General features: G+C 33.9%; 1 protein-coding gene and 1 long non-coding RNA gene across 2 annotated transcripts; both read left to right on the top strand.

The window, feature by feature from the left end:
- Positions 1 to 1,249: 1,249 nt before the first annotated feature.
- Positions 1,250 to 4,228, top strand: LOC115989324 (receptor-like protein kinase FERONIA). Its single transcript, XM_031112996.1, has one exon. It carries the CDS (start codon positions 1,315 to 1,317, stop codon positions 3,934 to 3,936), a length of 2,622 nt encoding a protein of 873 aa, XP_030968856.1. The 5' UTR covers positions 1,250 to 1,314; the 3' UTR covers positions 3,937 to 4,228.
- A 4,858-nt stretch (positions 4,229 to 9,086) lies between these two features.
- Positions 9,087 to 9,677, top strand: LOC115989245. Its single transcript, XR_004091852.1, has 2 exons — positions 9,087 to 9,373; positions 9,452 to 9,677. It is a non-coding gene; the product is annotated as an uncharacterized LOC115989245 (long non-coding RNA).
- The last annotated feature ends 12,268 nt before the right edge of the window (positions 9,678 to 21,945 follow it).

Below are 21,945 nucleotides of genomic sequence, written 5' to 3'. Positions count from 1 at the left end.
AAGCAAATCAATAACACAGAAAACACATCCGCAAAAGAGAAAGAAACAAATATACCCAGAAGGAGCTATATGTCTTACAAGCGCTTGGTCGCCCCCCAAAACTCATAAAACACGAGAGTGAAGATGATTTGGTTCTTTGTTTTTGTTTTTTTTTTGTTTTTTGTTTTTATACGGTAACTTGCTCTACCTGTGATTGGTTTTCCACTAAACTTAAATATATGGTTTGAATTAAAAGCATTAGAATTGATGGTCAAGATCTTAGTAGGTACCGTACCCACTAAAAAAATAGGGGTACTGTAGAACAACCCATAACTCAATAATGGTGTTATATACTTTTATAAAGGGTGACTTTTGTTTAGCTTTTTTAAATTGGATTTTTTGAAAAAATGAAGTTTTTAAAAGGTACAGTATGAAACTGAGTTTTTGTAAAAATTGAGTGTTTGGTAAAAGTTATTAAAATGTACTTTTTGAAAAAATTGAGTGTTTGACTAACAGTTATAAAAGTGACAGTTTGAGAGATAAATTACAAAAAATGATAATGTATATATAAAGAGAATTCTTTGTTTTAATTATCTCTCTTAATGAAAGTTATGGACACAATATTTTCAAATAAATTTCACAACAAAATCTATATGACAAGTTGTTAATGTTAGGAAAAAAAAATGTCACTAGTAGGTCTAGATGAAAACTAATAACAACTTATTATGTAAACTTTATTATGAGATTGTCATAAAAATATTCGGTCAATAGTACTATTTTTTTTTTCTAAAGAAAAATAGTACTAATTTATAAAATTTAGAAATATAATAAAATGTCATAATATTTTCACAATACTAATTTAAAATTAATCTTTGTAAAATAAAATTTTATTAACATCACAATTATGAAAAAAAAATTGTGAAATACTCTATGTTTCTACTCTCTATATTTTCTTCCACGTTGCTCTACCCTATCCAAAAGCTCTTTTAAACTTTTTTCTTTCACCTTTCTCATCCAGTCGTTCACTTCTTCCTCATCTTCTTATTTTCATTTTCTTTTACTTTCCTCCACACTAAGTCCCACACACTCCACCACATATTAGTAAAGGACTTCAAGATTTTCAGAACAAGATCGTCAGCCGGGGCTGTCTTCTTGTTGTTGTTGTTGTTGTTGTCTCCAGCTGACTTATTAAGCAAAGAACGTAGCTGATTTGCAATATCACGGCCTTGAACAAGCTCTTCTATTGCCTTTTTCTTGCTAGAAGGTAAGCTCTCAATTATTAAGCAGCTTTTCCTCTCAATTAATTTTGTTTTCCTCAATTTGCCTCTTGCTCCCATGAGGAATCCCTCGATGCTTACCCCTATTGTTTCCATCTTCTGCTTATTCTTCCTTCTTCATCAAATCACACTAGTAGCTTCTTCCACACCTCCTCGTTATGTCCCTGTTGATGATATTACCCTCGACTGTGGCAGTGCCACTTCTGGCAAGTCGATGGATTTGAATGGGCGTGACTGGACTGGAGACTTTCTGTCCAAGTACTTTCCCGAAGAACTTAATAATCTCAAATCTAAAATCTCTAAAGCCCCAGTAGGTCGCGTCGTCACAGGAGCCCCTTACTCCACTGCACGTATATCTTATTCTCAATTCACGTACGTATTTCCAGTCACCGTTGGTCCGAAATTCGTTCGTTTGCACTTTAACTCAGTCATTTACCCAGGTTTTGAAGGGTCTAAGGCCTTTTTCACTGTCATAGCAGGTTCGTTCACCTTACTTAGAAACTTCACTGCTTTCGTTCCTGATGATTCTTTGCAGGAAAAAACTTTCTTCAAAGAGTTCTGCATCAATGTCGGGAAGGATAAAAAATTGAACTTAACCTTCATCCCTTTTTCAACTACTTTCCATGCTTTCATTAATGGAATTGAGATTGTGTCCATGCCTGCCGACCTGTACTACAAGCCACAAGGTGAAAGTGAGGAAAGCATTCCGAAACTCAGCGGAAATCCTTTCTACATAAACGATGACATGGCACTCGAGATGGTTTATCGATTAAACGTTGGTGGGTACTTGATAGGACAAACGGACGACACTGGCTTGTTTAGAGAATGGCCCAGAGATGATAATTATTTCAAGGGTGAAGGCCAAATGCCACACGACCAATCTATGGTACTCCGCTACACAAAAGTACCAAATTACACAGCACCAGATGATGTCTATCGGTATGCAAGGACAATGGGTTTTAACCGCACCAAGAACAGGCTTTCCAATTTGACGTGGGAATTACCAGTTGATATGGGATTTTATTACCTGGTGAGGCCTCATTTCTGTGCAATAGACCCCAATATGAATGTCGTTGGTCAGTTCATCATATATATAGACTATCTTATTGTCGACCCAGGTGCTGATGTAATATTATGGACTGACCAAATCGGTACGCCTATTTACAGAGACTATGTAGTAATGATCCAAAAGAAGGGAGTTGAGGACAACAGCCATATTCTCTCGATTGATCTACAGCCTCGTACAGACTCTCTTAACGAAGATCCCATTTTAAACGGTCTGGAAGTGTTCAAACTGAGCAATACTGACGGCAATCTTGCTAAACACGGTGCGGAAATTATCGATCTTCATCAACCAACAACCATGATGTCCAAGACAAAGAAATTCATTGCCATTGGAATTGGTACCGGTTTCTTGGTCCTACTCTTTCTTATGGGTTGCATGGTATTTTGGAAAGTAAAGAAGTCGAAACGCTACGTTTCTTACTACCCACCATCAAGGTGCTGGTGCTTGTGCTGGCTGAGGCTCAACCCATACAAAGGAAAGCAAACAGGGAAAAAGACATCCTCACTGAGGAAAGAACAGTGCCATCACTTTTCACTTGCCGACATCAAAATTGCAACCAACAACTTCCATGAAGATTTAATTATAGGAAAAGGTGGCTTTGGCAACGTATATAAGGGTCAAATTGATGATGAGGAAACCATGACCGTGGCAATCAAGCGTTTGAACCCTGGGTCGCGACAAGGTGCCCACGAGTTCCAAACTGAGATTGAGATGCTCTCTCAGCTCCGATATGTTCACCTAGTCTCTCTTATCGGATACTGCAACGAGAAGGGTGAGATGATCCTTGTCTATGATTACATGGCTAATGGAACTCTCCGTGAACACCTTTATGACACAAACAATGACGCACTCCCATGGAAAAAGCGGCTCGACATATGCATTGGAGCGGCACGTGGATTAGACTACCTTCATAGAGGTGTGAAGCATACTATTATCCATCGAGACGTGAAGACCACCAACATTCTATTGGACGACAAATGGGCTGCCAAGGTTTCAGATTTTGGATTGTCTAAAATGGATCAAAATAATACTGCAGTTAGTACCATGGTTAAAGGTACCTGGGGCTATTTGGATCCGGAATACGCACGTTGTCAAAAGCTTTCAGACAAGTCTGATGTGTACTCATTTGGTGTAGTGTTGTTGGAGGTATTATGTGCCCGAAAGGCACTAAATCAAAAACTAGAGGAAGAAGAATGGAACCTGGCCCATTGGGCTCGAAAGTGCATTGAGAGAGGGACAATCAATGAAATCATTGATCCATATTTGAAGGGGAAGATAGCTCCAGTGTGTTTCAAAGTGTTCATGCAGATTGCAGAGAGTTGCACGCGTGATCAAGGCATCCAACGGCCCACAATGGGTGATGTGGTGGAAAAGCTCAAGTTGGCATTGGATCTGCAAGAGAATGCGGACGCTGAGAAAGAGAGTATCAATCCTAGTGGTGAGCATATTTACTTGGATACATTATCATTTTGTATTGATGTTACGAATGGTCTTTGGGCTACTAATGTTCACAAGGAACACGGGATGACATCGGATAGCACAGGGATTGGGACTGGGTTAACATGTTCAAGTTTTGAGATGGATGGTATCACATCTCACAAGACATTTTCATAAACTCCACTAAAGTTTAGGAAATGGGTTTTTGTCTTTTCTTTTATTTACTTTTAGATTCATAAATAAAGTTCTCAATCTAGGTTGTACTATTAAGCAGATTAATTATTATAATTATGTTGTTATGAAGTCTTGTGAAAATATAAGGTGATGTCAAGATCTTGCCAACTAGAAATTATAGTGACGAGATCTTGCCAACTAGGCCCTCGATTCCCAAAATGGCTTCAAACTCAGAAAAATTTATCTTGGCTTGATATTTCTAATTCTAAAATTTCAGATACTCTTTCCAATTCAAGTTGGATCTTTTCAAGTCAATTTTTGTTTATGAATTTATCTCACAACCAAATCAGTTGTCATGCTCCAAATTTGTCAATGGATTTCTCCTTTTTTCCTTGTGATAAACTTGAGTTCCAATAAACTAGAAGGTGAAATACCAAGATTTTTATTTAAAGCTGCACATTTGGATCTTTCCAAGAATTTTTTTTCAAAGCAAGTCCGATCCCTATGTACAACCACTAATAGAAACTTTAACTTTCTAGATCTTTCCAATGACCAATTATCAGGAGAGTTGCCTAACTGTTGGATGCATTTTGAAGGATTGAAAATTCTTAATTTGGCAAACAATCAATTTCATGGGAAAATCCCAAGCTCAGTGGGCTCTTTACTTGGGATTGAAACATTGGATTTAAGCAACAATAATTTCAGTGGGAAACTTCCTTTGTCATTGAAGAATTGCACAAAGTTGGGATCTATTAGTCTTCAATATAGTAACTTGTTGGGAGAGATACCAATGTGGTTAGGGAGCAATTATCCAAATTTAATTGTCCTTTTACTTCAATCTAATCACTTTTTTGGAAGTATTCCTTCACATCTATGCCATTTAACACATCTTCAAGTTTTAGACCTTGCCTTAAACCAAATCTCAGGAAGTATATATATCAATATGCCTAAAAAATATCACTGCTTTGACTTTGAAAGGGACTCCATATTCAACCATCAACCACTTTTATCAAAACCACGTCACCCCAAATAGTTACATTTTTAGTAGCTATGATGATCATGCAATTTGGATGTGGAAAGGAAAAGAGTATGAGTACAAAAGTATTCTTGGATTATTAAAATTCGAGCAATAAATTAAACGGGAAAATTCCTAGAGAAATATTGGAACTTAATGGATTGATTTCTTTGAATCTCTCAAGAAATCTTTTAACTGGAAGAATCCCTTCAGAGATTGGTTTGTTAGAGTCATTAAATTCCCTGGATCTATCGAAGAACCAGTTGTGTGGTGGAATTCCTTCAAGCATTTCTCGAATTAATTCTCTAAGTTTCTTGAACTTGTTGAACGATAACCTGCCAGGCGCAATTCCAACTGGTCCTCAACTCAATACCTTCAGTGCCACTTCATATGAAGTGAGCCCAAATCTTTGTGGATTTCCACTTCCAAACAAATGTTTAGGAGAAGAAATGACTTAGAACTCAGTTGAGAATAGAGGTAGTGAACATGCTGGCATTCAAGAGGAGGAAGATGGGTTTATAACAATGGGGTTTTATGTTAGTATGGCCCTCGGAGTTGTTGTTGGCTTTTGGGGAGTTTTTGGCACAATACTACTAAAAAGGTCATGGCGATTCTCCTATTTCAAGTTCTTAAACATTGTCAAAGATAAGATGTATGTGACAGGAGTAGTGAATATGGTTAAATTACAGAGGCGGCTTCAAACATAATTGGTAATACTAATTGTTTATCTACTATGTTAATTATCATTATCATGAATATCATTCTAATTCTAAATACTATTATTATTTTTCTGTTTTATTCTTTCTTCATTCATCATTTTTTTTCATGACCAGAAAATTAGTATTAATACTATCATTATTAGTCCTAGCTTTATGAACATGTCTCTGTCCTTCGTGAACTCTGCTTTATCAAAACACGTCATAGACCCTCTACTTCCCAGCCCTTCAGTTAAGTTACAAACTTTCAATCCTTTTACACAACTACTAATAAATTACACCATGTTATTAAATATAGTTTCTAGTTATCAAAATCAAAATTCTCCAAAGCACTATTAAGATGCGTTACGTCTTAAGTGTCTTAGTCTCTTAGGTAATTATATATGTTGCATGCACCAAAAATATTGATTCCAGTATCAACTTGTGTTGGTTATTATGGCCATAGGAGACGAGGATGTTAGTGATTTTTTTTTTTTTTTTTTGGATGGATAAAGTTGAAGCAAAAATTATTATTCTGCAGCTGATTCCAGCATGAAATTATTGACAGATTTTCAACACTCATGGTAACAAGTTTTCTGTTAGGTCCGAAATTCAGACATCACAACTGCTGAGTCACAAGGAAGGAAATAGGGATGACATACACAGCAACGGATTGGATCAGTTTGAATTTAAATGCAGCAGCAGATGAGGATAAATAAAAGATCAGATTGTATTATCTTTCAATTGAATTTAAATGTAACTGATGGGAGTTGGTTCCTATCTTTTAGGATAGATTATTTCAGTCTTATTTATGTACTCCATATTGAATGGAATTAAAAACAAAAACTCTCTCTCTCTCTCTCTCTCATGTTCAGGAGGTTATAGTCACCTTGAATCTATTCAGTTTCTCAAGTACAACTGGGTTCATTAAATTTTCAATAAATTATAAGTTTACATTTTGGCAGTGTAAAAGGGGTTTGAAGTTGTAGTGAATAGTGTGAAACAGGTGGGAGTTGAATTTTTTTGGAATAGACTCAAAAAACAAAAACAACTAAGATGACATCATATTCCCAAAGTTGAAATCTCTCGCGTTTTGGGGTTTTAAAAAGTGGGAAGAATCGATTTGGATTGGAGAAGAAGAAGAAGAAGAAGAAGATAACGGTTTTGTTACTAATACTATAATAATAATGCCACGTCTTCATTCTTTGACAATTGAAATCTGTCCAAAGTTAAAGTCATTGCCAGGTACTACTCCATTGAAGGAATTGTTGATCTACTACTGTCCACTTCTCCATGAACGTTGCAAAAAAGGGACCGGAGAGGACTGGCCAAAGATTTCTCACATCCCAAACATGAAAATTGATTACAAATATGTGCAAAGAGACAATTAATATCCAATTTGATTCAGACTGACATTCAACAGTAACTCTCCTTCCTTGTTTGTCTTCTTTTATTTTATTTTTTTCAAATATATCAACTCCCAGTTTGATTATTAGATTGAGTAAATAGATGGAAGTTTAGTGACCTCCAACTCTTATCCAATTTTGTTTTTGATAATTTGATATGTATAACAACAGGGGAGAGGTGTTTTGAACATTGGTTCTCCTATTAAAGGAGAGCAGGTTATTCCACTTAGCTACAAAGCTTTTGGCCTCATCCAGTTAATTCTAAGTTCTATTTTGTACTTCCATTCCACTAATTATGCATATCAATCCATTTCCACTGAGCAGGTTATGCTATTCTTTTGGGCCTGTAGTTGGAGGATGACGAGAGATGAACCATCTAAATCACCAAATTCTTCAGGTCTGTGTTTTTTACGTATTCCAAATCTTCTTATTGTAATTGATAATACAGTGTGTTTTCTCACATATTAACGAACACTGAATATCCCAGTTTTGTTCAGTAAAATAATCCTGCCAATTGAACTTCATTCTTTGTATTCTTGAATCTGAAAGAATAAAAGGTTTGAAATTGGAATTTATTTCCTCTTACTTTATTTTCTATTTTTACTGTTGATTAATGAAGTATATATGAAATTAATTACAGAGATTGTTTCATAGTATAATCTGCTCGTTGAAAAATCATGATGTTTATTGGAGGATCCTCATTATTTGCATTTCATTGTTCTTTAATGACTTACCTAGAGTCGCATCCTTAATCCACAAAAAATATTCATATTCATACATCACCTAGCAACTGCAGCTCTTGTACATCCTTTTTGGAAATCTTCATATTGATTCTTAATGAATTTGGCATAAGATAGAAGTGACAAAGTAACTTTGACATAATTGAGAGCCTCAACCCCAAAAGAAATGGTGATTTTCCCACTACAAGCCATCCTACTATTGAGCAGCAAGCAGATTGTTTGAACCTAGTCCAAAGGGTTGGGAAAAGATGTGTTGTCCAAAAATGAAGCAGAAAGTCAGAAACCTTGTTGGCTATCAATGGTACTGTAATTTTGTTCTTTAATATTTAAATATTTCAGTTGTAACCTCTTCCACTGTTTTCTTTGGTCTTGTTTACTTATATGTGAACAATTGTCAGGAATCCTTAAAGGATCATCATTGGTCAATCCAGTGTGCTGAGTGGAGCACAGCCATCTGGTAGCTAAGAACATAGGTCAATTACTATTCTCATTAATGGTCTTATTTCTTTCCAATTAATGGTCTTATATCTTTCCAACACATTTCTCTTCCATTAATTCTTCTTAATCAAAACAGCCAATTTATAAAGAGAACTTAAATCAGCCTCACCGAAATCTTGTAGCTGAAATAATTTCGTGCAGGATTCAAGGCAATGTATTCTAATTGTGATGTGGATTGTTGCTTGATTCCTGAGTCACCCTTTTACCTGAAGGAGTTGTTGGAGAATTTGGAAATAAGCTAATCCAGGACAAGATTCTGCTGCTATCTAAAAAATTTAAGATATAGATACGAGGATGTATTGCCTTGCTTAGGTGTTGAATTTGTTGTTTCCATGCCTGACAAGTGTGCACAGATCACCATTGAAAGTTAGTATACAAAGAACTGAGTATTTGTGTAGCAACTAATTCTAACTTTATGCCTTGGCTATAATTTCCTTTGTTTTGCTTTCAGCTATGGTACGACCTATAAAGTAATTGAAAAACTGCTTAAGGCACCCCATTTTAGTTGGACTAGAATATTAAATCTAGTAGCCTACAACGTGGTGAATTGGTTGTCACTAGCTTCCATTTGGCAACATTTCAAAATTGTCAGTCATTATACAACATGCAAATGTAAGAACCATTGATTTCATTGTAGGAAAATTATGAGGGGGTAAATGATTCCCCCCCCCCCCCCCCCCCGGGAAGAAATTCTAATCATAAAGATGAAAAGTTCTTCCAAGTAATCACTAATCACAAGGTCAGCAATTATCAATGTATGAATTTCTAGCTTTAGTTTTTGGTGTTTAGTATACTATCTACTTTGCTAATTATCAATGTTTTATGTTGTGGATTTAGGAGGTTGAATATGGAAGCATATAGATTTCTTGTCCTGGTGATTGAATAGTTTTGTGCCTTGGTAGAGGGGGAAGAGTGGGATGACCCCTGTTTCTTACCATTGGTTTGATTGTTACACAATTTTGGAATGAAATTTTGAATTTGAACATACCTGAAGTTGAAATCAATAGGTGAAGAAAAAGAGATTAAGGCATTGAATTCGTATTACATTGGTTCAATCTGGGCTCTTCAATTCTAATTCACCTACAGGTACTTTTATGTTCTTTTTCTTCTTGTGATGCTGTTACATTTGCTTTATAATCCAAGGTCAGTAACTTCTATCTCCAGCCTTCATGGGCCCAGGAATATTTTGAATTCATTCAAGAACATCATGCACAAATGTTCCATCCTCATTCGGCCTCATCCAATCTAAACATAAACTGAATTATTGACCTTGTATATAGAACTCTATGCTCAGTTCATGGATGCAACAAAAACTGATAGATGATGCTCCATTCAACATGATGAATGTAGCATGTCATGGATGTCAAGCACTTATGCATGAACAAGAAACTGAGCAATTGCCTTTATGTGTATCTGTAAATTATTCTTTCCAAATTTTTATATTGAATGTGAATGACGTTTATCTCCATCCAAGCAGATGCTTGTGTTTGCGGCAAAATCCCCTCGTTTAGTAACAACAAATAATTTTCTGAAACTGACTCAAATTTCCTACCATTGAAAAACCCAATTCCTCAATTAATTTTTTTTTTTTAATTTATAAAAAAGTCAATAAGCAAAGCACCCATTTTTACGCACTCTAGGATTGAAATACTAAAAAAAGAAATACAATTTAACTGAAACGAACTCAAATTGCTACCATTGAAAAACCCAATTCCCCAATTGAAAAAAGCAGAGGAATTTCTTTGTATCTGGACACGTTGCCAATAAGCAAACGACACTGGAAGATAGCGTAAGGACACGTTGCCGGTGACCATTGACAAGCAAGAGATAAGGCTGAGAGCCGAAATCTGGAGGAACTGGAGGCAAGAGCACAAAGTCTACAATGGAGCAAGCTTGAACCAGTTGATGGCAATTAGAAATGGCAAAATGGGTCAGACCCATTTGACCCAACCTGTTTGACCCGTAACCCGTTTGACCCGTAACCCGATTAACCCGTTTAAAAATGACCCATTTTGAGAGATTGAAAATTCTTAATTTGGCAAACAATCATTTTCAAGGGAAAATCCCAAGCTTGGTGGGCTCTTTACTTGGGATTGAAACATTGGATTTAAGCAACAATAGTTTCAGTGGAGAGCTTCCTCCATAATTGAAGAATTGCACAAAGTTGAAATTTATTAATCTTCAAGATAATAACTTGTCGGGAGAGATACCAATGTGGCGTGGGAGCAACCATCCAAATTTAATTGTACTTTTTCTTCAATCTAATCGCTTCTTTGGACGCATTCCTTCACATCTATGCCTTCTAACCCAACTTCAAATTTTGAACCTTGCTGTAAACCAAATCTCAAGAAGTATACCAACATGCCTCAATAATATTATTGCTTTGACTCACAAATGGACTCCAAATTCAACCATCACCATTCATATCAAGATTATGTCACGCCAAATGGTTTTGTGGCTGGTAGCTATGATGATCGTGCAATTTGGATGTGGAAAGGAAGAGAGCGTGAGTACCAAAGTATTCTTGCACTAGTAAAAAGCATTGATCTTTCGAGCAACAAATTAGTTGGGACTATTCCTAGAGAAATTTTGAAACTTGATGGATTGATTTCTTTAAATCTCTCAAGAAACCTTTTAACAGGATGAATTCCATTGGAGATTGGTTTTTTGCAGTCATTAGACTCCCTAGATCTATTTAAGAACCAGTTGTGCGATGAAATTCCTTCAAGCATTTCTCTTATTAATTTTCTAAATGTTTTGGACATGTTGAACAATAACTTGTTAGGCAGAATTCCAATAAGCCCTCAACTCAGTACCTTTAAGGCCACTGCATATGAGGGGAATCCAAATATTTGTGGATTCCTACTTCCAAAGAAATGTTTTTGTTAGGACATATGTGATTCAATGTTAGGAATATATGTTACTATTTTTATGTAATTGGCTAATCCTTTGACAAAACATACTTTACTTGTAATTGGGTAGATCTAGGATGTGTTTAATACTTCAAGGAACAAGGTTTCAAGTTCAAGTGTTAAAGCCATGCAAGTCTGTCCAAGAATCAAGTGAGAAAGTGCTGGATTTTAAAACTCGACAGCAAGCATCTATCGAGATTTAAAAGCTTTTGAAACCCATGACTTGACAGCTAGCTCGATAGATGGCTATCTATCAAGGTTAATGAAATTCAATTTTTCATCCAATCCGTGAACATGTATTTAGGTTTTCTTTTCTCACAACCCTAAACATATATAAGAATTATTTTAAGGGTCGTCAAAGGTTACACAGTTGCACAAATGTGAAGCAAAGTCTTGTTCATGTAAGTTGTGATTAGAGACAAAATTTGCCCTAGTTCATCTTTCTCTTGAAGAAGCTGCCATGTTTATACACCGTAGGGTTTTGTGACCAAGGAGCTTAGTGACCTTCATCGTGTGATGAATTGAAGAACTTTGCAGCCAACATCTTTCTCAAGTTGGTGATTAAGTCACATACTAGGATCTGTGCATCTATTGGTTAATTACGTACTAGGAGCTGTGCATTGAAAGGAGAGACTGTCACTACAGAACAAGTCCAATTGGGTACTGGAGTAGGGTTCAACTATAGGTTGATATAAGGTACTGGGATTCCTTTACTTGTAACCGCTTGTTTTGATAATAGTGGATTCTCGAGAGTGGTGACCTTAAAATCACTCGGTGGGGTTTTTGCCATGTAGGTTTTCTCCATTCGAAAACAAATCACCGTGTCAATTTAATTTTTGTTGCAGTTAGTTTAATTGGTGATTTGTTTGTGTTGCCACACATATTGTTTGTTAATCTAATTAATTAATCAACTTGGCTAATTAATTGGTTAATCTATCACAAGGGATCAATACATTCTTGGCCTATCAATTTTGGAGAAGAAATAACTCAAAACTCAACTATGAACAGTGGACATGCAAGCATGCAAGATGAGGAAGATGGGTTTATAACCCTAGGGTTTTATGTTTGTGTAGCCCTCAGACTTGTCATTGGTTTTTGTGTGTGTGTGTGTGTGTGTGTGTGTGTGTGGGGGGGGGGGGGGGGGGGTGGTTGGCACATTACTACTAAACAGGCCATGGCAAATCTCCTATTTCAAGTACCTGAACTATGTCAAAGAAAGGCGTGTGTGACTGGTGCAGTGAATATGGTTAAATTACAAAGGTAGCTTCAAATATAATTGGTAATAATTGTTTCTCTACCATCCTAATCATTGTTATTACCATCCACGTCATTCCAATAATTATTATTGTTGTTGTTATTTATTTTCCTCTTTTTCATTCATCGTTTTTTTTCCAAAATGACTAAATTAGTATTATTATCATCATTATTAGTCCCAACTTTATGAACATGTCTCTGTTTTTGTTCTTCATTGATTCAACATGTCTTAGTGAACTCTGCTTTATGAAAACACGTGTCTTAAACCCTCTACTTTCCATTAGTTACGTAACTGTCCTTTTACACAACTATGGTTGATCCCAATAAATTACACTATATTGAATTGAATAAGTACAAAAATTCTCCATACCAATCTATCAAGATGCATTACATCTTTAAGTGTCTAACTTAGGTAATTGTTCAAGAAAACCTTAGATATTTTGCATGCATCCCAAATTTTGATCAAGTATCAACTTGTTTAGGTTATTATTGCCATAGGGGGATGTTAGGGAATTTTTTAGGAAATAAATAAAGTTGAAGCAAAAATTAATATTTTGTATTTAAATCCGGTGTGATATTATTGACAAATTTTCAACACTTTTGGTAACAAGTTTTCTGTTTGGTACGAAATACAGACATCACAAGAGATATCACAACTGCTGAGCCACCAGGAAGGAGATAAGGAGTTGAATCTAAACGCAACAGAAAATGAGGATACATTTAAGTGTCAATAGAGATTATTACTGACTCTTGAGGAAACTATTGTAATCTAGGCAAAAACTTGAAGCAAATGAACTTGTTTATAGTGACCATATTCTAAACATTCTAATTGATTAGTTGTACGAATTTTTTTTTTTTTAATTGTAAAATGGTTATAGGTATGTAACATTTAGAATTGCTTTTTGAAGATAACATTTAAATAAAAGAAAAAATAACATAAATATAAACATAAACATAAGAGGAGAATTTTATTGTACTCATAATATATAGTTTTTTTTTTTTTTTTTTAACAAATAAAAGCATTAGAAAATGTTTATATATAAAAAATTATATCAATTTTGAATTTATTAGGCTTTTTACAAATTTATTTAATACATATATTTTGTAATGTCATATGTATCATGTGTATTTTGAATTTTCGTATCAATATTGATATTTGTGAATATTGGTTTCATTTTTTTTTGGTGCATAATATGTTCGGCACATTCCTTAGGAAGTCTTTAGTTCTTTTGACCACTCTTAAATCAACTCTCAAGTACCAAGTGAAAATGTTTTGCAAATGAATATGTTAAATTTTTAGTAATTAAATAAAAGAGCATGTGCCAAACTAACAAGTATTTAACATGCAAAAAAAATGAATCCAATAAATTGACTCTTCATTGAGTTGATTATAATGTCCAAGGCTTATATAATCTGGGAGAATAAAACAATTTATTAATTGAAATTGTCATACAAATTGGATTTTAGAACACAAATCCCAATAGATCATCTAATAGAATCCACTACATCCCCTATGCGGAAGTATACAAATGAATTAAATTTAAGGTTTGTGGTAGAGTAAGGAGAAGTAACATTGTAGCAACAAGAAATGAAATCATTGCCCATGGACTAATGAAATAATTGTGATTTAGTTTTGCAATCCATACTTCTAACGTCATCTATAGTGCATATTCACATTGTTGAAGATTTTAGAGTAATTCATTAGATGGGTTGACGAAGTAACCAAGCTTGAATATCAAGGAGATTGCTTAATAATCACCAAATCCAATTTTCCACAATTCCTTTGAGACACACCAGTTCAACATCATGGCAATATTGCTCATATGTAATTAGATTTTGAAAGTTACACTCTGCTCAATCCTCAATTGTCAAAGTTGGGATTTCCATTACCTAATTTTTAAACTTTAAATCAACTATTTTTCATTTCAATGTTTTTGTAAATTCAAATTTGGCCCTATGAAGTAGTGTGACATTGACTCCCAATTCTTTGAATTATATACTATTTCACGGAAAGAATGGCACATGTTCATACAGACCAGACCAAGTAAATGCTCAATATCATGGACTGAATCCCTAGATTATAAACAAACATAAACAACAACAAAAAAAAAAAAAAAAAATGTACTCAAACATATTTTTCTTTTTATAAATACAAATATTAGCAAATATAAAAATTAATTCTATCAATATGTGACTTTATTATGCTTTTTACAACTAAATTTATTGATTATATAATAATTTTAATATTGTTCCAATGAATATCTATTATTTAATTTAGAAATGTAATTACAATCATACATGCATTAAATATAATTACGGTTAATCTTGTAGTTATCCTTTTAGCCAATTAATCTTGGCTAAATTAATGCCACTATACAAATAAAATGGGTACTCTAAAGTAATATTATTGTAAAAATTATATTCTAATAAACATTTTTTTATCAAATCATAATTTTAAGAATGTTAAAACTATGATTAAGTATGAAAAACTTAATCATTATTTTATAATGTTATGATTTGGTTTCCTTAGGTGTTATCATATGCAGCCTATTGTTATGATGAGTTTGTTAGCCAAATTAAAGATGTTTGGAATGCTGTGATGGTAGGTCTATCATTTACGTGAAGTTGTTTAGGTGTTCCAGAGTTTGAGGAAAAAATTACTGCTCTTTTCAGTTTTTACAGTCATTAAATAAAATGTTGGCTTTTTTGTTTTGTTGAGAAAATTGACCCATGGGTCAATATTATTGCAGAAGATTATTTCAGTCTAATTTATCTACATTGAATGGAAGAGGGAATCAAGCAGAATTATAACAAAAAACAGTCTATTTCTCTCATGTTCAGTAGGATTAGTGACCTTTGAATCCAACTAAAATTTTATGGTTTATAACAATATTCAATGGATTATGAGTTAACTTTTTGGCGGTGTAAAAGGGGTTTGGATTTGGAGCGAGAGTCTGTTGGTGTGGTGGTAAAAAGGATTTGAAACCATTTGAGTAATTCTGCAAATAAAAAATTTACTGAAGTGATTCAATTATTATTTTTGAATAATTGAACCTAAGACAGTAAAGACGTATATCTAATTTTTCACTTCTTCCCTTTTGCTACTAAAGCAAGGCACAAGGATAATTTTTTTGAATCCATGGTCACTGATTTCTTAAGCTAGGAATTTGTCATGACTATCTAGCTAATTTGCTTCATCAAAATTGATAAAGTCATAGTTACACGAGTCGTAGTGAAACCAGTTATATATATATATATCTTCGCCTTTTTTTTCCCCAGTTTTTTCCCAATGCTACAGTGCTACTCATTTTTTACAAGATTATATATATTCTTTACTTAATTATGAAATTAACTAAAATCTAAGAAAATAATATAAAAAAATCGATGCTTTGAAGGGAATCATACTCCCTCATACTTGAAAGCAGGAGATGGGAGTTGTACAAATTTGTGACATTAATTTAATTCAGCTGTAACAAAATGTGGATGACCCTTACATAAATTTATCTTCATTAGGGGACTTAATGTGGCCCACATATATTTTATTTTGATATTATTTATCTGAATTTATTATTTATTTGATAATAAGAGTGATAGATAAAAGATCTATCCTATTAGGAGTCTCTAGTCTAGCCTTAAAAAAACCTGTGTTCGCCATCAAAACAATTTCTAAGGAGAAGGTCATAGACCTATAGACTAGAAGCTCTTCTAATTCTTTGCTTTAAATTGAGTTTTTTATTTTTATTTTTTTTATTTTTTATATATTTATTTTATTTTATTTTAAATCATTTGAACAACATTAGCTGCAGGTATGTTTTATTTTTTTCCGCTGCTTGAAATTTCTTACACCTTAACCTCTGTGTTAACCATGACTTTTTACTACTTCCAGTTCCGGTATGTGTTGGGTAGGTTCACTGTAATAACTATCACGCCTTTGAGAGAGAGAGATTGATACAAAGATGGCTGGAAATAATAATATCACCATCAATGAAATACTTCTCCCATGTTAAAGACTCGAACAGTGGAACTAGCTAGGTCTAGATGTCTAGATCTTTTAATTCTTTGACCCTGGTCTTTACCGAAATCAAAATTTGCTACTTGTCTTTTGTCTAAGCTAAGAAATTTCATCTTTGAGGAGATTAAAGTTATCACTTCAAAAGTTCACCGCCAGATACTCTTTTTTTTTTTTGATGGAAACACCGCCAGATACTTGAACCATACCATTGCTTTTTCTTTAGCATTTTCCTTTTCTTAACAATTGTTTCTAATCTGTTGGAACAAATTTCCAGTGACTTTCGTGTTCTTACTTTTTACTATTTATCTTTTTACTACGTGGCAGCTATTTATCTTTCAAAAGCCCACAAAAAATATGGCTCAAATAGGGCCCAAGTCAGTTACTCGATCATGGGTTTTAAGGGCCCAAATTCCAAAAATAAAAAAGACTGAATGGGCTCTATACCTATTTTTACGGCAAGATGGATCAATGAGCCGCAACCAAAAATATCTTGTAAATGTGATTTGACAAAGATTAGTGCAAGAACTGAAATTTGATTGGTTACACACTTACACTTACACCACCAGCTAACCAAGGCTTTTTCTTCTCTCTCTCTCAAAAAAAAAAAAAAAAAAAAAAAAAAAAAAAAAACTAACCAAGGCTTTTCTTTTATTTTAATTTTAATTTCAATATGATTTGTAACAAATTAATAGCATATTCTCTATAGTGATTATTATTATTTTTTTTTTTTTGATAGGAGTGGTTATTATTTTTACAGTTAAGTCAAGGCATCAAATGATTTTTTTGAGTTTAAGATACATGCGGTTCAAATTTGTCTTTAAATCACCTTTTAAACCATAATGTACAATTAGCATTTTATGTCCAAAACCTTGAGTGACAATTCAGTATATTCCCCTTCTTTTATGTCCAAAAACCAAACTAAATGGGCTATAGCTTAAATTCCACATTTGGTATAAAGTCTATAACTGGCCCATAAATTCCAGCAGTCCTAAAAGTTCTGGTAAATTTCTAGAAAAATACGTGAAAGAAGAATACATTGTGAAAAATAAAAACAATTTATTTAGGTTGTGTTTAATTTGACGGAAAATATTTAAGTGTTTAGTTGTATTCCTAAAAAATACTTCGAAATATATTTTTTAGTGTTTGGTAACGTTTTTTGTAAATGCCGAAGAAAACATACTTTTTCCTATTTTTTCATATTTTCTCATCTTCCAAGCACATATATGATAAAAAATGGGAAAAAATTTTAGATTAAAAAAAAAATTGAGATCGGGCACTGGTGGCGACCTGCCACCAATGGTGGTGGTTGACCACTGAAAACTGGAGGTGTTAGTGGAGTGAAAACTAGATATATTAATAAAAGTGGACAACATGGAAAATGTTTCATCACAACTCATGAAACAAAAGAGATGCTGCTCTGCATAATTACTTGGACACTGAGAAAGTAGTTGCTAATGCAATGTGACTACAGTTTATGATTGACTCTCTTGTCATAATCAAATTTTATATCACTTTGATCTCTGTCTTGATTGGCATTTTAATAATTGATTAGGTTACTTTTCTAACTAAGCGTGTGGCAATTATGTCTTTTGCTGCTTCCCTCTACATCATTTTGTTTCTGCAATGTTTTTCCAGTATGTAAAATCATAACTGCACAGCTGACTTTGAGGCAATTATGTCTTTTGTTGCTTCCCTCTGCATCATCTTGTTTCTGCAATGTTTTTCCAGTATATAAAATCATAACTGCACAGCTGACTTTGAGGGGAAATATGTTTTCAGTGCTGTGTTTACGTTGCTTCTGATAGAGGTCGAGTTTGTCGTCCACTTGTCATTGCTGACAAGGGCATATCGAGGATCAAAGAACATCATATGAAGGAGTTGTTGGTAAGTCTAATTTATGCCTTGTTTCCTTAATTAAGAGTTTTAATTTCAGAACTGATTTTATTTTTTGTTCTTTCAAGGCTGGAGTCCGTACGTTTGATAGTTTTTTACAAGACGGGTTGATTGAGTATCTTGATTTTAATGAGGAGAACAATGCTTCGGTTTGTTACATTCTAATAACTTTTAAATTCCTTTGATGCTATGTTGCCATTACTTGATTCAATTTCTCTTGTTGCATAATTATCTATTTCATAGATTGCTTTATACGAAGGAGAGGCTACAACAGAAACAACACATATTGAAATTGAGCCTTTCACCATCCTAGATTCCTAGGTGTTTGTGCTGGGCTTATTCCATTTCCTCATCACAATCAGTCACCTAGAAATACTTATCAGGTTTTTATTTTTTTTTTTTAATGTGCATAACTTCTCCGATTGCTATTTTGGATTCTAAATTTCAGTGATCAAAAATGTTTCACCCTTGTGTCCTGAAATTACTTATTTTTATCTTCATAGTGTGCAATGGGGAAGCAAGCTATGGGAAATATTGCATATAACCAGGCAAGTGGATTTATTCTATGTTGTCAATATTTTTTTTTTTTTTTTTTATTTTTTGTTTTGTGGCAGGAGCCCGATTGTTCTTTCTTTACCTTCCAGCATGTTTGTCATGAAGTTACAAAATATGCTTTCCTCTGCTTCATACAGAAATTACTGATAGTTTTGTTGTTCTGTGGCTTCTTTTAATGCGTGTTGGATAAATTTAAATCATCAAGTATAATTCAATTGTTTGTATAAGCTGTATAATTTGTGTGTATAACTTGGCTGAATTACAACTTTAATCTGAAACTTCCAAAACCACTTCATTAGGAGCCAAAAGAAAAAGGCCAATGCGCTGAGACGTCACAATTATAAATCATTAATCAGATACTGTCTGTTGTCACACCCCAAACCCCAAAGGGTTTGAAGCATGAGAAAGACATCTCAAGGTACCTGTAGATTTTTTTCTTTCTTTCCTTTTTGACAATCCAATCCACAAAATTATATCAAGTTCTAATATCAAGGATTATCATAATAATTCCATTGAATATACTCTCAGAGTAAGTCAGAGTTCTAAGCAATAATTACAAAGACCATTGGCCACAAAAGAATAGAGGTTTGAATAATTAATTACATATCATCAGCTTGTCTCATCAGTGGGAAATAATATCACAGCCACTATAATATACAAAAGAATGAGTCAAGCCTATTCTAAGATGTACATCATCTAATATACCCATTACCAAAGTTCAGCCTCCATTAGTAGTTAGTCTAACTACTATTAGCCTCCAAAAAGCTGTCTCAAAAGACCGTTGTCTACTCTGAAATGTTATAAAATAATGGGTTGAGACAGAGCCCAGTAACAATGATGGTAGACCGTTGTCTACTTTGCAAGTTTCATGATAGTAACAATTTACAAATCATGCTTTTAATTCGGGAGTTTCCAAATAGTTTCTACAAAACCATTTCCCAAAAATAATATGACAAGAATGAATAAATTGACACAGCACAAAGCTTCTCAAAATGTTCTCATGAGATTACATACTATATATTCCTCAAAATATCTCAACATGAAACTACTTACTATACTGTGAGCAATACCAACACCGTTCCAAACCAGAAAATCTAACCCAAGGCCACATGATAATCGCCGACACAAAGCCGGAACTCATCGCCGACACAAAGCTAGAACTAATAACCAGCACAAAGACGGGTGCTAAGATACTAATGTCACACAGACTATAGTATCTAGTTAGGTAATCACCGAGTAATATCATGTCACAGCACATGGGTAGAACATAAAAAGCTCACATAACTTTAATTCAAAATACATAATTCATTTCTAAGTAGTTTCATAAAATACTTGAATGCCCAAGATATTCACAAGGTTCTCAAAGCCTTCAACTCATTTCTTGCCAAAGAGATTTTGTATTAACTTTCCAAATAACATAGGCCAAGATAAAGCATCTTTATATTTTTGCAAATAATGCAATAAATCCATACTACGCATTTTCTAGAATTTAATCAAAGATGCTAGTCTTTTCTTTGCTAACAAATCATGCAAATCCCCCATATGCAATAAGAATATGCATTTTCATATATAATCATATATAGTAGGGTCATAACACAACACCTTTTAGAAAAACATAGTTCCACCATTAATTTTCCAAAATGTGTTTGACCCAAAAATAATGGTTATGCAACGTGATTATTTTTCCAAAAATCCCATTAAAAAGCTACTTACCTCGCAACCCGTAAAAAACCTAATTTTCCAAGCTCCAAAAGAAATTAGCTAGAACCTAAACAATACCAAGCAAACCTATCAAAATAAGCATAAAGCTTGAAATTGTATCTAGCTACATATTAGGAATTGCCAAATAAGCACTAAATTAGGCAAGCCTAGATTTAGCCTCACAAATAATATTTTCCATCTCCAAAGTTTCTCAACCAATTACTTTACAAGACATAGACTCTCATTATACTTATGAATCATACAAGGTATTATTTCTAACATCAAAACCTCAATAATTAATAAATAGTTTCCACAAGGTTTTCACAGCATTATCAAGAGACCCATGACACCAAAATCACAATATCCTTTCAAACAAACAATTTAGATCTTTAACTAGCTCCAAATAAACCATAAAATTATATTCACAATTTATTTCACAAGATATACCTCAAAACCCTTAAATTTTCACCATAACAAGCCTTAGATACCCAACATTGTAAAAATTATGAACTCACTCAACAAATACATCCACCAAGACCAAAACTCATACGTATAACACATGAATATCATTTCCAAAACTCTTAAATCACATGAAAATCATTATTAAAATTTGGGTAAAATAACCTCAAACAAGAACATAATACTTATCAAAAGAGATTAAAACTTTTACCTCAATTAACTTATGTGAAGGTGTGATGTTCTTGAGTATTTTCTAGTGATTTTGCCGGAAAAAATGGTAGAAGTGATGATGAGGAATGTACCGGTGGGAGGGTGAGGGAGAGGAGTGTGTGTATTGTGTGTTGTGTTGACTGAAAAATAAAAAGAAAAGGAGAACAAGAGGGAGAGCGACCGGCCAAAGAGAGAAAAGAGAGAGTGGATTGTGTGATGGGTAGTGGGGTTAGGTGGGGAGCACGTGGGAACCAACAATCTGATCTTTTTTTTTAACTGATGGGACGTTACAGTCTGTTCTATTAGTTATTTTTGTAGTTGTATTTGACATTTTATGGTGGATCTTGTCTATTTGGTCTTTTCCTTTTCAGTGATAAATTCCCTTTCCAATGGTCTTCTGTGGGTTCAAGTTCCACAAAATAAGAAAACTACCTTTATGTATGCATTTTTCTTTTCCCGTGTGAATAGATCATCCATAGTTGTTTATTATGGCCACCTTCATAATTTTGATCTGTATGACTAATACTGCCCAACTCTCTTGATTTTTAGTTACGTCAGATGGACACCCTACTATATACCTGCTGGTGTATCCTCAACGACCTCTGTTGACAACAAAAACAATTGAGCTGGTTAGTATGCATTATTTGAACTATTGCAGGCAA

The sequence above is a fragment of the Quercus lobata genome, chromosome 5 (genome assembly GCF_001633185.2).
Source record: "Quercus lobata isolate SW786 chromosome 5, ValleyOak3.0 Primary Assembly, whole genome shotgun sequence".
Taxonomy (NCBI): Eukaryota; Viridiplantae; Streptophyta; class Magnoliopsida; order Fagales; family Fagaceae; genus Quercus; species Quercus lobata.
This window is presented reverse-complemented; position numbering and strand designations above follow the sequence as displayed.

What these genes read in the sequence shown, in the direction of transcription:
- LOC115989324 (XM_031112996.1), top strand. Translation starts at nt 1,315, where the DNA reads ATGAGGAATCCCTCGATGCTTACCCCTATTGTTTCCATCTTCTGCTTA.